The sequence below is a fragment of the Alosa alosa genome, chromosome 16 (assembly GCF_017589495.1).
Source record: "Alosa alosa isolate M-15738 ecotype Scorff River chromosome 16, AALO_Geno_1.1, whole genome shotgun sequence".
NCBI lineage: Eukaryota > Metazoa > Chordata > Actinopteri > Clupeiformes > Clupeidae > Alosa > Alosa alosa.
Genome location: NC_063204.1, coordinates 17,870,458 through 17,883,419, shown reverse-complemented (window position 1 = coordinate 17,883,419; position 12,962 = coordinate 17,870,458). Strand labels below are relative to the sequence as shown.

Here is a 12,962-nt window from a genome sequence, read left to right as displayed (position 1 = left end):
TTGAATCAATGGAAATGGTTGTTGAAGGGGATTGACTGATAGACTGTCCAATCAGAGGGGCCTGTATGATGCCTCTTTACTTTGCACAATTTTGGCTAAAACAGTAGACAGTATGTTTATGTAAGTGAATGAAGATAAATTGTAAAGGTTGAAGATGGGGTTGAATGGGGGTTTCTGGGCTATAGGGCCAGATAATAGCGGTATTAAACCGATGATGTATCATCTTGGGGTCACCAAGTCCCCAAAAAAATCTTCAAAAGTGACCTCACTGCTAATAGCTTTTTTAGAGGGCATGCAGGTAAAAGCCTGTCCAGCCATTTAACTATTAATGTAAACGGCAGCAGTTACTGAATGGTACAGTGACTTTATCTGGAAGTGTGGTCTATTGTCAGATGAAATGAAAATTGAGCTCTTTGGCTAGAAACTTTAGATGTGTTTGGTGTACATAGAAGAATGGCTATACTGAAAAGAACCCGATGCCTAATGAGAATTATGGTGGAGGGGCTGTGCTATTGTGGGGCTGTTTTTATTCCCAAAGGCCTTGAGAACCTAATTAAGGTGTATGGTGTCATGAAAAACCTGAACATTTTCAAAGGAAATCTGCCAATCTCTGCCAAGACACTAAAAGTTGGTCATGATTGGGTCATTCATCAGGTCAATGAACCAAAGCAAATGTCCAGATCAAAACAAATATTGTTTGCTGAACACAAAATCATGCTTCAGACATTGCCATCTCAGTCCCCTGATCTAAACTCCATAGGAAAACAGTGGGGTGAGTCAAAGAGGAGTGTGGACCTAGGAATCTGGATGATCTGGAGAGATTTTGTAAAGACGAACGGTCTTAAATCCCTTGCTTTGTATTCTCCAACTTTATGGGGTTTTATTGGCACAGGGAGGCTTAAGAAGTTATTACAAGCAGGGGTGCCAATAATTGTGAGCAATATGTTTTTGTTACAAATATTTATTTCTTTATGAGATTTTCTTTTTTCTCCAAATAAGTTTGCTTCCCTTCAAGGTTGGATTTTTCCTAATTTCTTTCATTGTGAGATTACAATAAATCACCAACAGATTGTTTTTTTTATACCAGTTTTATATAATTATTATTTTATACTATAATTATTGCTATAATTTTAAACTATATTTTCTGATTCAAAGCTGAACAACTGAACAACAGCTGAACTACAGCTATAAAACTGATTAAAGCTAGATTCATGTCAATTCAGGTTGGTTTTTACAAAGTTAAATTGTGTTTTGTTTTATAAATCATGATATTGAATTATGCAGTGCAAGATGCCTCGAAGACAGTAGACAAATGCAGAAAGAAAGCCACAAAAGGCAATGGATCTCTCTCTCTCTCTCTCTCTCTCTCTCTCACACACACACACACACACACACACACACACACACACACACACACACACACACACACACACACCACACATAAAAGCAAATAGATAAAGATTTCACCTGGTGGGGTTAATGATCTATATACTATAGTATGATGTGTTGTAAGATTCCATGTTGAATTTTGTTTCAATATGGGTCGCTATAATTTAAAGGATTGAACTGTAAATTATGCTGACATATGTTTAAAAATCTTGTTTCATGTGCCCCTTTTTCAATTTGAGCCCCTGGCCCTCCAAAGGTTTCTGCACGGCCCTGATATAGAGAGCTAGGCAATGCCCATGATGATGACTGAGCTGTGTAATGGGTCTGTTGCCTATTAGACTACTTTAGGCTATATCACGACTACTTCATGACTACCTAAAACCGTCTTTATTCAGAAACTGTGTCATTGGTCATTGATTTATGTACTCAAAAATAGCCCTCTAGCCTTTTTCACAAGCCTGTATTAGGCAATGGGTGTCTCAAAATTTCACACACATTATTATTGATTTACTTTCTTCCAGATATAAAGTTCTTTTGTGAATTTTTCCATGAATAAAATGATGGCTTGATTTAAAAAAAAAAAAGTTGGTACTGACATGATCCTAATGGTACATGATCCTAAATTTATAAACTGAAAGTTGTAAGTTGGGTGCTTAATATCACATCGGCTTTATGCAACCATTTGTGTATGGGTATCCTAGGTATCTTTGTGCTTCAGGGATATTCTGAACAACGATCTTAAATCGAGTTGAGTGATTACCCAGGCTTTATTTACAATAACTTTAAAAATGATGTTTCATTGCAACTTTGAGGGCATTTCCACCCTTTATCAAAAAAAAGCACCATTTTGCTGTCCATAGGCTAAAAGTGTGTTTATTATAAAGTGTGATTTTAATCTGGTAACCAAATGCTTAGCTCACCAGTTTCTCCTTTTAATTCTGAATCCATACATACCTCATATGTTATAATTGGTTAAACTAGTCAAAAGTTGTAGCAGTTTAAATATTTTGCAGCGCCCCCTAGAGGCTATTTTGTTATCTGTGTGTTTGACACTCGGACTCAAATTGTTCTATAGACCTTTCACTTCAACTTAGAAGTGAAAACCAAACTTTAACACCAATTTGAAATGACTGAGAAAAATTACACATACATACGACCCCACTATTAAGCTTCCTCAAGAAATAGAGCCTGCTTTGACCCTTCTTGTAGACAGCCTCAGTGTTATGCTTCCAGTCCAGTTTATTGTCTATGTGAACCCCCAGATATTTATAGTTCTCCACCACCTCCACCTCTTCCCCCAGGACGGTGAGGCGGTGAGGGTGTTTGGCTTAGTCCTGTTCCTGCTAAAGTCCACCACCATCTCTTTGGTCTTGGCCACATTTAAGAGCAGGTGGTTGCTACCACACCACTCCACAAAGTGATCCACTGTCTGCCGGTACTCTGTTTCTACCCCCCCCCCCCCAACACACCCCACCTATGCAGAGTCATCTGAGAACTTCTGCAGATGACAAGACTCAGAGTTGTATTGGAAGTCAGAGGTGTAGAGTGTGAAAAGGAGAGGGGATACCACAGTCCCCTGAGGTGCTCCTGTACTGCTGACCACCCGCTCAGACACACAGCCCCCCAGCCGAACAAACTGTGGCCTATCTGAGAGGTAGTCCATAATCCAGGAAGTGATGGTGGTGGCCAGCTGCATCCTCTGCATCTTCTCCCCCAGCAGCCAAGGCTGGATGGTGTTAAATGCACTGGAGAAATAAAAAAACATGATCCACAAATGCTAAATCACATTTCACAAAGGCAATTATCAGTTTTACAAATGCCATATTATTTACAAATACACATCTACAGTATATTTGTAAAAATCAATATACAAGTTACAAATGGGATTTTTTTATTTTGTAATTCATTTGTGGATATCAAAACACGCATGCAAATCAAGAAATACTTGTGGATCACCCTCTGCACATTTACAAATATTATTGAAACAAATATAACCCCATAATATGGATTATTGGCTGTTATATAATTGCAAAAAAAAAATGATTCTAGTAGACTACCTATGATAACAATAAATGTCTGAAAGATCTCAAGTGGGTTCAAGCCTATACCTGGAGCACATTGATGACAATACCTCAATTCATTTAGTCATGTACATCAGCTTACCAAGCATAGTTTTTGGACACATACTGTATCCTGTTCTGTTTATTTTCTTTATTTATTAATTTTGTTTGTATATTCAAAATATCAAATATAGGTATCTCAGGTTTGTACATATCTACATAATCTGCCTTTCTATGTCATATATTTCTTATTTGTTCTTTCCCCCCATAATGCAACACTCCACCTGATGCAGTGTTGTTCTCTTGTGCGCTCTGCACTGCTGCCCCTCCCACTTCCTCACACACACACACTGACTGAGGAGGCCACTCCCTCTGCTCAGTGCCCAGCCTTTTCCCACAGAAACGAAAGTCAGTTGTGCCTCCAATTGTGTCATCAGGGGATAAGAACAGTGAGTGACTCAAGACAGAAAAGAAAGTGACCCAAAATGGCAGAGGCCAGTGTTATATGGAGTCAGGATGCGTTCAGCTGTCCAATCTGTCTGGATTTACTGAAAAATCCTGTTGCTATTCCCTGTGGTCACAGTTTCTGTATGGACTGCATTACAGGCTGCTGGGATCAGGAAGAGCTGAAGGGAGTCCACAGCTGCCCACAGTGCAGACAGACCTTTAGACCCAGACCAGTTCTGGGCAGGAACACAATGCTGGCTGAAGTGGTGGACAAACTGAAGATCATGGGACTCCAGGCTGCTCCTCCTGTTCACTGTTATGCTGGACCTGGAGATGTGGAGTGTGATGTTTGCACTGGGCGAAAACAAAAGTCTGTCAAGTCCTGTCTGGTGTGTCTGTCCTCTTACTGTGAAACTCACCTCAGAGTTCATAATGATCTCAACCCAGGGAAGAAACACAAAGTGGTTGATGCTGCTGGTAAACTAGAAGATCTGATCTGTTCTCGTCATGATAAACTACTGGAGGTCTTCTGCCGCACTGATCAGACATGCATATGTGTGCTGTGTGTCATGGATGAACATAATGGACATAAAACAGTTTCAGCTGCGGCTGAGCGAATTGAAAAACAGGTAAGACTACAATAAACAATGTGTAGTCCATTGAATTGCCTGTATGAAATGCACTTTAAAATGATATGTGCCATGCTTTGCAAACCAGATAGTGAACTTTACCCCCTGGCTTAAGTTTGAAGAGGGTGTGTTTGTACTTACCTGCACAATATGTGCTAAAATATCTCTCAATATGTGGTGAGATAGCAAATGGATTTTACCTCTTCACAGAAACAGTTGGAGGAGAGCTGCAGAAAAACCCAGCAGACAATCCATCAGAGACATAAGCACCTGCAGCAGATGAAAGAGGCCATGAAGTCTCTTAAGGTGAGTTCCAATCTGAGAGGTAGAGGGGCAGTCTGGATGTTTCAAGGTGCCCAGAACAGAATGTGGGCCCAGAAAGATGGGAGTCTAGCAGGCATGCTATGTAGAGTTTTGATATTTAGGCTATTATTCTAACATTGCCCCATTTCTACCCAGGCCTTTAGCTTTTTCAGCATATAATGTAACATTTATGCCAGTTATGAAACAGAGTGGCAAAATAATTTAAATGTCCTCTTATATCTCCAAACAGCACTGTGCTCAGGCAGCAGTGGAGGACAGTGAGAGGATCTTGAAATGATCCGCTCCATTGAAAGAAGACGCTCTGAGGTGACACAGCTGATTAGAGATCAGGAGAAGGCTGAAGTGAGTAAAGCTGAAGAACTCATGGAGAAACTGGATAAAGACATTGCTGAGTTGAAGAAGAGAGATGCTGAGCTGGAACAGCTTTCACAAACAGAGGATCATACAAGCTTTCTCCGGGTAATCTTTCTGCAAAGATATGATAAAGAAATGTCATCTGTTTTCCTCAATAACAGCTTGTGTTCTTTTTGCAGAGTTTTCAGTCTCTGTGTTCCTTGACTGACCCAGATGATTCATCATCCAACCTCAGTTTCTGTTCAGATATGTCATTTGAAGAAGTGAAGGGAAATGTCTCAGTTGAAAGATAAAGTAGAAGATTTATTTAAGCATTGTGTAGAACAGATTTCAATGAGAGGTAATGCACAAAGAACATTTTGTACTACTCCACTTTCATAGGTACATTTTGTTTTATCTGAGTAAAACCAGTCTGATAAATGATCTCTTCTGTACAGCAAAAGTGATACAAATATCCTCTCCCCATGAGCTCTTGACCAGACAAGACTTCTTAAAATGTAAGAATAATGCAAGTTACTGCTAAGACACTAAGGCAGAGCTGTTTACACATTAACAGGAAGTAATTCAATATAAACAAAACACATTACGTCGATTAACAACATATTAGTGCACTATATGTTGATTAACAAGAAATAACACATTACAAAATGTTGATAACAAAAATTTAGTAACACATTACTATACTATTAATTAAAAAGAAGTAACACATTACTCAAACAGTACGAACATAAATTATATTCAAGGTATAACTTTTGTACCCATTTTTCAAAGTGCTATTACATTCAGTGCACACTTTATTTTTAGGTTCTAGAGCTACACAGTAGTGCTTTATTAATGAAAGACAAATTTAAGGATTATTATCTCAATAACTGTTACCTTTTTCCTCCTCAGACTTTTGTCAACTCAATCTAGATCCCAACACAGCAAACCCAAATGTTCATTTGTCTGATGGTAATAAGGAAGGTATTTGTAGACTATACACAGTCATATCCTGACAATCCAGAGCGATTTGACCTATGGCCACAGGTGCTGTGTAAGGAGGCTGTGACTGGAAGATGCTACTGGGAGGTGGAGTGGAGCTCAGAACATTGGGGAGGTTCTGTAGCAGTATCCGAGATCTGCAGGAAGAGAGAAGACCAACAGGCCCAGTTTGGGTACAATAAACACTCTTGGAGTTTAAACTGCTCTTCCACTGCATGCTCTTTCATACACAATGGAGAGGAGACTAAACTCAGTGTTAAACGCAGCAGTAGAATTGGAGTGTATGTGGATCACAAAGCTGGAGTTCTGTCTTTTTATAGCATCCACAGTGACAAAATGACCCTCCTGCACAAAGTCCAGGCCACATTCACTCAGCCACTCTATCCTGGTTTTTCTTTCAAACATTATAACACAAAAGTAAAGCTATGCCATTAGGTATGCCATTTTGTGTGGGTGTCATCACCCAACATGATGAACCTTTTCCATCTACCTGATGCACCCAAATATTTCTAGCACTATGCAGTTTCATTTCTGACTCTGCCTTGCCTTAAAAAAAATCCACCAGTCTCAATCAAATGCATGTTGATTTGGTTTAAACATACACGTATTTCTTGTCAGATAAAACAAGGCTATAGACATAACAACAACATACTATTTTTAAGGATAAGTTCTTCCAGAATTCCTTGGCAACGCAGTTCTGTGTATGGGTATTTTTTGGAGATTAGTTCATGTTCATAGATCTGATTCATGTTTACAATGCTGTCCAATGCATTAATAATTTGTCATTTGTACATACTGAAGATAGTGCACTTCATTATAACCGGACTTTGTTGTATACATATCAGAATCAATAAATATGTGTTGTTTGGCTTGGCATATTATAACGGGTGTGGAGGAGCAGCGGTAATGTTACTGTCTGACAATTGCTTGACCTGGGTTCAATTCTCGCCCATTGCAAGTCCATGTCACTATAGCATCTGTTAAATACCAGTCAACTTTATAACACAGCTTTTATTTTATTTTGCTATTTTTTGTCCAAACCCTAATGTAACAAGCTGTAGTGAAAAGAGCGATTTATTTTTTGTGAGAGAAATCAACTAATAAAAAACGCCTCACTTTCATCCGGGTTTGTGTGTTTAAAGATGTAGGTGTTAAGGAGATGGCCTGATCCCTGGTTATAATGAGTTTGGTCTGGACTTTATGTAGGAGAATCATTGTATCAGACACACAATAGAATGATAGAATTCCTGCTTTGTGATCCACAAACACTCCTATTCTGGAGCAGCTGATGACTGGAGGGAGTTCAGTCTCAGTTTTATCATGGAGGAAAGAACACTTGTTAGGAGAGTGGTGCAAACTCCAGGACTGGTTGTTATGGCCAAACCTGCTTTCATTGCCACCTCCTTTCCTGTGTATGCCTTTGTAAGATACTGCAGTGTAACCTCCCCACAAGCCACTTTCACTCCACTCTGCCTCCCAGTAGCATCGCCCAGTTAAGCCCTTTCTACAGAGCACCTGCTACCAGCAGTCAAATCTCTCTGGGTTGTCAGGGTACAACTGGACTGCGCCGCAGTAGAAGACCTCCGTTGTTTGTCTACCCAGACAAAGGTTTCTGTGCACAGTGTTGAGGTCTAGTTGCAGATGGGATGAATCTAAAGACAGACATTGACAGACATTGAATACAGTGGATTTCAGACTTCAATAGCATTGTATTTTATTTTCAGCATGTTATCTGTTGTATATGTTTTAAATCAATTTAACAGTATATTACCTTATGGAAATGTATGTATGTATGTATAATACTTAGTTTACTAACTATCTATCTAGTGTGTGTGTGTGTGTGTGTGTGTGTGTGTGTGTGTGTGTGTGTGTGTGTTATTTCAAATATGTTGTTTCTTTTGGAATTTTGATCTCATTTAGGCTATAATGATCTCTATCCATAAGCGGTGCTTGTGCTCGTGATCAAGGATTCACCTTTAAAGGTGCCATGTGTAATATCTGCCAAAAAATCAATTCATACTCCACATTCCATAAAAGATGGGGGCAGTATACCTCCAGAAAGTGAGTTGGTCTACCCTGGAATAACAACCGAGAAACGTGTATTGCAGTTTGCAGGTTATGTTGCCCGCATACTGCCTCCCATGGCCGAAACTGGTATTATGACACCTGTCGGGCTGTGGCTAGTAATTTAGCATGCTAATTCTGGTTGATATCTCTGCAGCACTATACCTTGGCATTTTTTTAATGACATCATCGCCCATATTTCTTCTCATTCATTTGATGCGTGTAGCTCATTTTTTGGATATTTTTACCTCAATTCTTACACATGGCACCTTTAAAGGTGAATTTCCAATTGTTCACATAGATCTCTCAAGGTCACAAGTACCCTCGGTAGGGAAAAAAAGGGAAACAATCAGTGCTACTTAGCTTGAGTTGCTGTAGCTAACAGCTAGAGCAGCCAGGCAGCTGGGGGCATTTTTTAAATAATTTGTAGACAACGAAAGGTGTTACAGACTCTCGTCAGTATAGCCCTTCCAAAATCATTGTGCATGTTTTATTGACTGATTTCATAATTTAAGTAACAGTGGACACTTATACTTTCCTATAGAAAAATGACTGAATCAAATATGCAAGGATGTGGAAATGACCAACAACTGTAAGAGTAAGCATAAGAGTAAACATCAATAGCAACCAGCAAATGAAAAGATATTTTGATGAACAGTACTTTTGTTGTCTTTTTTTTGGCCACAAGTGTTCAAACAACAGGCAGTCCGCTCTCCCTTATTCTGCCTTTATTGTTTTATTCACTATGAGCCTTTCACATCTTGGTTTTTCATTCGTCATTTGTGATCTTTTTTCCTACATTGTTAACGGGGACAGAATCCTCTACATTTCAAACACAACATAGCAAAACAGAACAAAGACATACAGAATGTATAGTAAAATAAACATCTTTGGTTTCACTTTGGTTTAATGTGGTCATTTTAAAAGGAGTATTTTTTTAGAGACTGACCTTGATTTCTTGTTCCTGTCTATGAAACTGGTTGGTGCAGTTTTGTCCCTCTCCTGCAATCTCATATAGAGCAAGCCACTCCCATTCCCCAGATCCCCTCTCATTACAGTAAACTGAAAGTGAATAGTTTAGTTCTGTACTTGAGAGGGGTCAGAGAATATGGTAAAATGGCTGCAGTAATAGACTTATGGACTCAGGAGCACTTCAACTGTCCGATATGCCTGGATCTGCTGAAGGATCCTGTCACTCTTCCCTGTGGACACAGTTTCTGTATGGACTGCACTACAGGCTGCTTGAATCAGGAAGATCAGAAGAGAGTCTACAGCTGCCCACAGTGCCGACAGACCTTCACTTCGAGGCCTATTCTAGGAAGAAACACAATGCTGGCTGAAGTGGTGGACAAACTGAGGATCATGGGACTCCAGGCTGCTCCTCCTGCTCACTGTTATGCTGGACCTGGAGATGTGGAGTGTGATGTTTGCACTGGGCGAAAACGAAAGTCTGTCAAGTCCTGTCTGGTCTGTCTGTCCTCTTACTGTGAAACTCACCTCAGAGTTCATAATGATCTCAACCCAGGGAAGAAACACAAAGTAATTGATGCCACTGGAAACCTACAGGATCTGATCTGCTCTCAACATGATAAATTATTGGAGGTCTATTGTCGTACTGACCAAAAATGTATATGTGTGCTGTGTGCTATGGATGAACACAAACAACATGATACAGTTGCAGCCACTACACAGAGGACAGTGAAACAGGTAAGGATGTGATCTTGCCCTATAGTGTCATTAATTATTGCTCATATGTATCAGATCAAGAGTTTGTGCTCAGGGAAGACATTGCTTAGGGTCAGAGCTCTGCTCTGCAGCATTGCCACTTTGCTCAAACTGTCTCTCATAGGACACAGTCTTTCATAAACATTTCAGAGCAGGGGTCATACCCTGTCCTTATCAGGATACAGACAGCCGATGGTAATATTTGACCATAATCAGCTGTTTTAGAGATTTTAGGATTTTTGCTAAATCCGGTCCATACATGTCTATACACCATAATTAGTTATCTATAATACACCCCACAATAAGTAAACCTGAATACTGTTGCTTTAAGTATAACATTGTTATGCTCTTGACTAAAGTGCAAATGAACAATTTACCTACCACAGAGACAGTTACAGGAATTGATGTTGAAAGTCCAGTGGCAAATACAAGAGAAAGTGAAAGAACTCAAGGAGCTTCGACAGGATGTGAAAAATCTGAAGGTAAGTGCTGACCTCAAGTTAAGGCAGAGTGAGGAGACACACTGACACTGAGTGTGAAGAATAAGCTCTCCAGGATGATATTCAAACTGTCATTTGTGTCTCTTAACAGATCTCTGCTCAGGCAGTAGTGGTGGAGAGTGAGAGGATCTTCACTGAAATGATCCGCTCTGTTGAGAGAAGACACTTTGAGGTGATAGAGCTGATCAGAGATCAGGAGAGGGCTGAGGCAAGTCGAGTTGAAGAACTCATGGGGAAACTGGAGCAAGAGATTGCTGAGCTGAAGAAGAGTGAGACGGACTTGGAGCAGCTTTCACATACTGAGGACCATATCCTTTTTCTACTGGTAGAACTTTCTGTTTCTCTCTTTCTGCCTTGCTGACTCATCCAAACACAATGATAATGTGGGATGTAATAAGGAAGGAAATAAACTTGTTATTTCTCCACTTGTGTTTACAGGGCTTTCCATCTCTTTCTCCACCTTCTGAATCCATGATTGGAGATATAGTCCATGTAAATGAAGATCTGTGCTTTGAGGTGGTGATGAAAAATATTTATTTTCTCAAAGAACAAATAGAACACTTCTGCTCACTGGGAGTTGGGCAAATGTCTGGAAAAGGTATGAGTCATTTTCTTTTAGTAAACAGTTATTAGTAAGCAATTCCTAAAATTAATGCTATGATCTTCATGGATATAGACTTTCAGGTTCCTACCACAGAATCCAAGACAAGAGAACATTTCTTAACTTGTAAGTCTTCCCTCTCCCCCCTACTGAAATCACATCCAGGCCAACATACACACACACACAAAACACTCACTTACACACACACACACACACACACACACACACACACACACACACACACACACACACACACACACTAGATAGATAGTTAGTAAACTGTTCTGCACAGCATCAACTAACAAGTATTATACATACATACATACATTTCCATAAGGTAATATACTGTTAAATTGATTTAAAACATATACAACAGATAACATGCTGAAAATAAAATACAATGCTATTGAAGTCTGAAATCCACTGTATTCAATGTCTGTCAATGTCTGTCTTTAGATTCATCCCATCTGCAACTAGACCTCAACACTGTGCACAGAAACCTTTGTCTGGGTAGACAAACAACGGAGGTCTTCTACTGCGGCACAGTCCAGTTGTACCCTGACAACCCAGAGAGATTTGACTGCTGGCAGCAGGTGCTCTGTAGAAAGGGCTTAACTGGGCGATGCTACTGGGAGGCAGAGTGGAGTGAAAGTGGCTTGTGGGGAGGTTACACTGCAGTATCTTACAAAGGCATACACAGGAAAGGAGGTGGCAATGAAAGCAGGTTTGGCCATAACAACCAGTCCTGGAGTTTGCACCACTCTCCTAACAAGTGTTCTTTCCTCCATGATAAAACTGAGACTGAACTCCCTCCAGTCATCAGCTGCTCCAGAATAGGAGTGTTTGTGGATCACAAAGCAGGAATTCTATCATTCTATTGTGTGTCTGATACAATGATTCTCCTACATAAAGTCCAGACCAAATTCACCCAACCCCTCTATCCTGGCTTTTGGGTACCAGTTGGATCACAGGTAAAGCTGTCCTTCTGAACGCCATGAACATTTATTGTCACTTTTATTCAGACTGACAGTGACAGATTGTTAAGAACAGAGATAGATGTGTCTTGGAAGATGTTTCATTTCTAGTTAGCCTTTCCAGATCTTGGTGATCCAGATGTGGTAATTGTGTTGGGCATAAAAAAGTGTCAGAAACGTACTTGTAGAAAAATGGGCAATTGTTATTTAATGTTTATTGTCCTTTTACAATGTATACTATTGATATTTCTCACTGTGTGCATACATGCTATCACAACTGTACTGGAAACTGAGCTAGCAGAGCAAGGTTCCAGGATAATCAGGTGTTTAGTAGAAGAATACCCATAGGCAAATGATATACCCTAATATACTGATAATATATATCACTGTTAATATGTATGTACTGGTGAACTAATTCATAAATATATCAATAAATGTAAACAATGTCTATAAATGCATCTACAACTGACTTGATATATGAAGGGACTTTATCAGTGCTCAGACAGGGATTACACATTTACCTGACTCAGATGAAAACAGATAAGAGTGCATTCATTCACCTGTCTAAACTTAGATTGATTTATTCTTGCACTCAGAGTATAGCTGAGAATACAAACAAACAAGCCAATTTATACAGATCATTGTCTTTAACTGTATATAATGAATTGGCCCATATCTACAAAATAGCCATGCACTACCTGATGTTGGTCTCTGTCATGGGTTGCAGTCTCCACTGAGGCTCATTGTCATCACCATTTGCACTACTGTGGACTCTCAAAGGAATTTCACACAGCTCCAGTAGCTGCAGCGCCCTCTATTGGTGTTGCGTATCATTACTGTAATCCACGTCAGTAAAGCCAGCTGGCATGGTGAAGCCAGATGCTTTAGTGAACTGAGAATAAACAGAGAGCTTT

General features: G+C 39.7%; 1 protein-coding gene and 1 pseudogene across 2 annotated transcripts; both read left to right on the top strand.

Annotated features, from left to right (window-relative positions):
* The first annotated feature begins 3,876 nt into the window (after positions 1–3,876).
* Positions 3,877–7,305, top strand: LOC125309940 (annotated as a pseudogene).
* Positions 7,306–9,360: 2,055 nt separating this feature from the next.
* Positions 9,361–12,447, top strand: LOC125309941 (E3 ubiquitin/ISG15 ligase TRIM25-like). 2 transcript variants are annotated; one of them, XM_048267062.1, is made up of 6 exons: positions 9,361–9,955; positions 10,360–10,455; positions 10,565–10,798; positions 10,912–11,071; positions 11,150–11,200; positions 11,531–12,447. In XM_048267062.1, exons 1-6 carry the CDS (start codon positions 9,365–9,367, stop codon positions 12,061–12,063), a joined length of 1,665 nt encoding a protein of 554 aa, XP_048123019.1. In that variant the 5' UTR covers positions 9,361–9,364; the 3' UTR covers positions 12,064–12,447. The 2 variants fall into 2 exon arrangements, with proteins under 2 accessions (XP_048123019.1, XP_048123020.1); XM_048267063.1 differs by having other exon boundaries at positions 11,158–11,200; positions 11,531–11,668.
* The last annotated feature ends 515 nt before the right edge of the window (positions 12,448–12,962 follow it).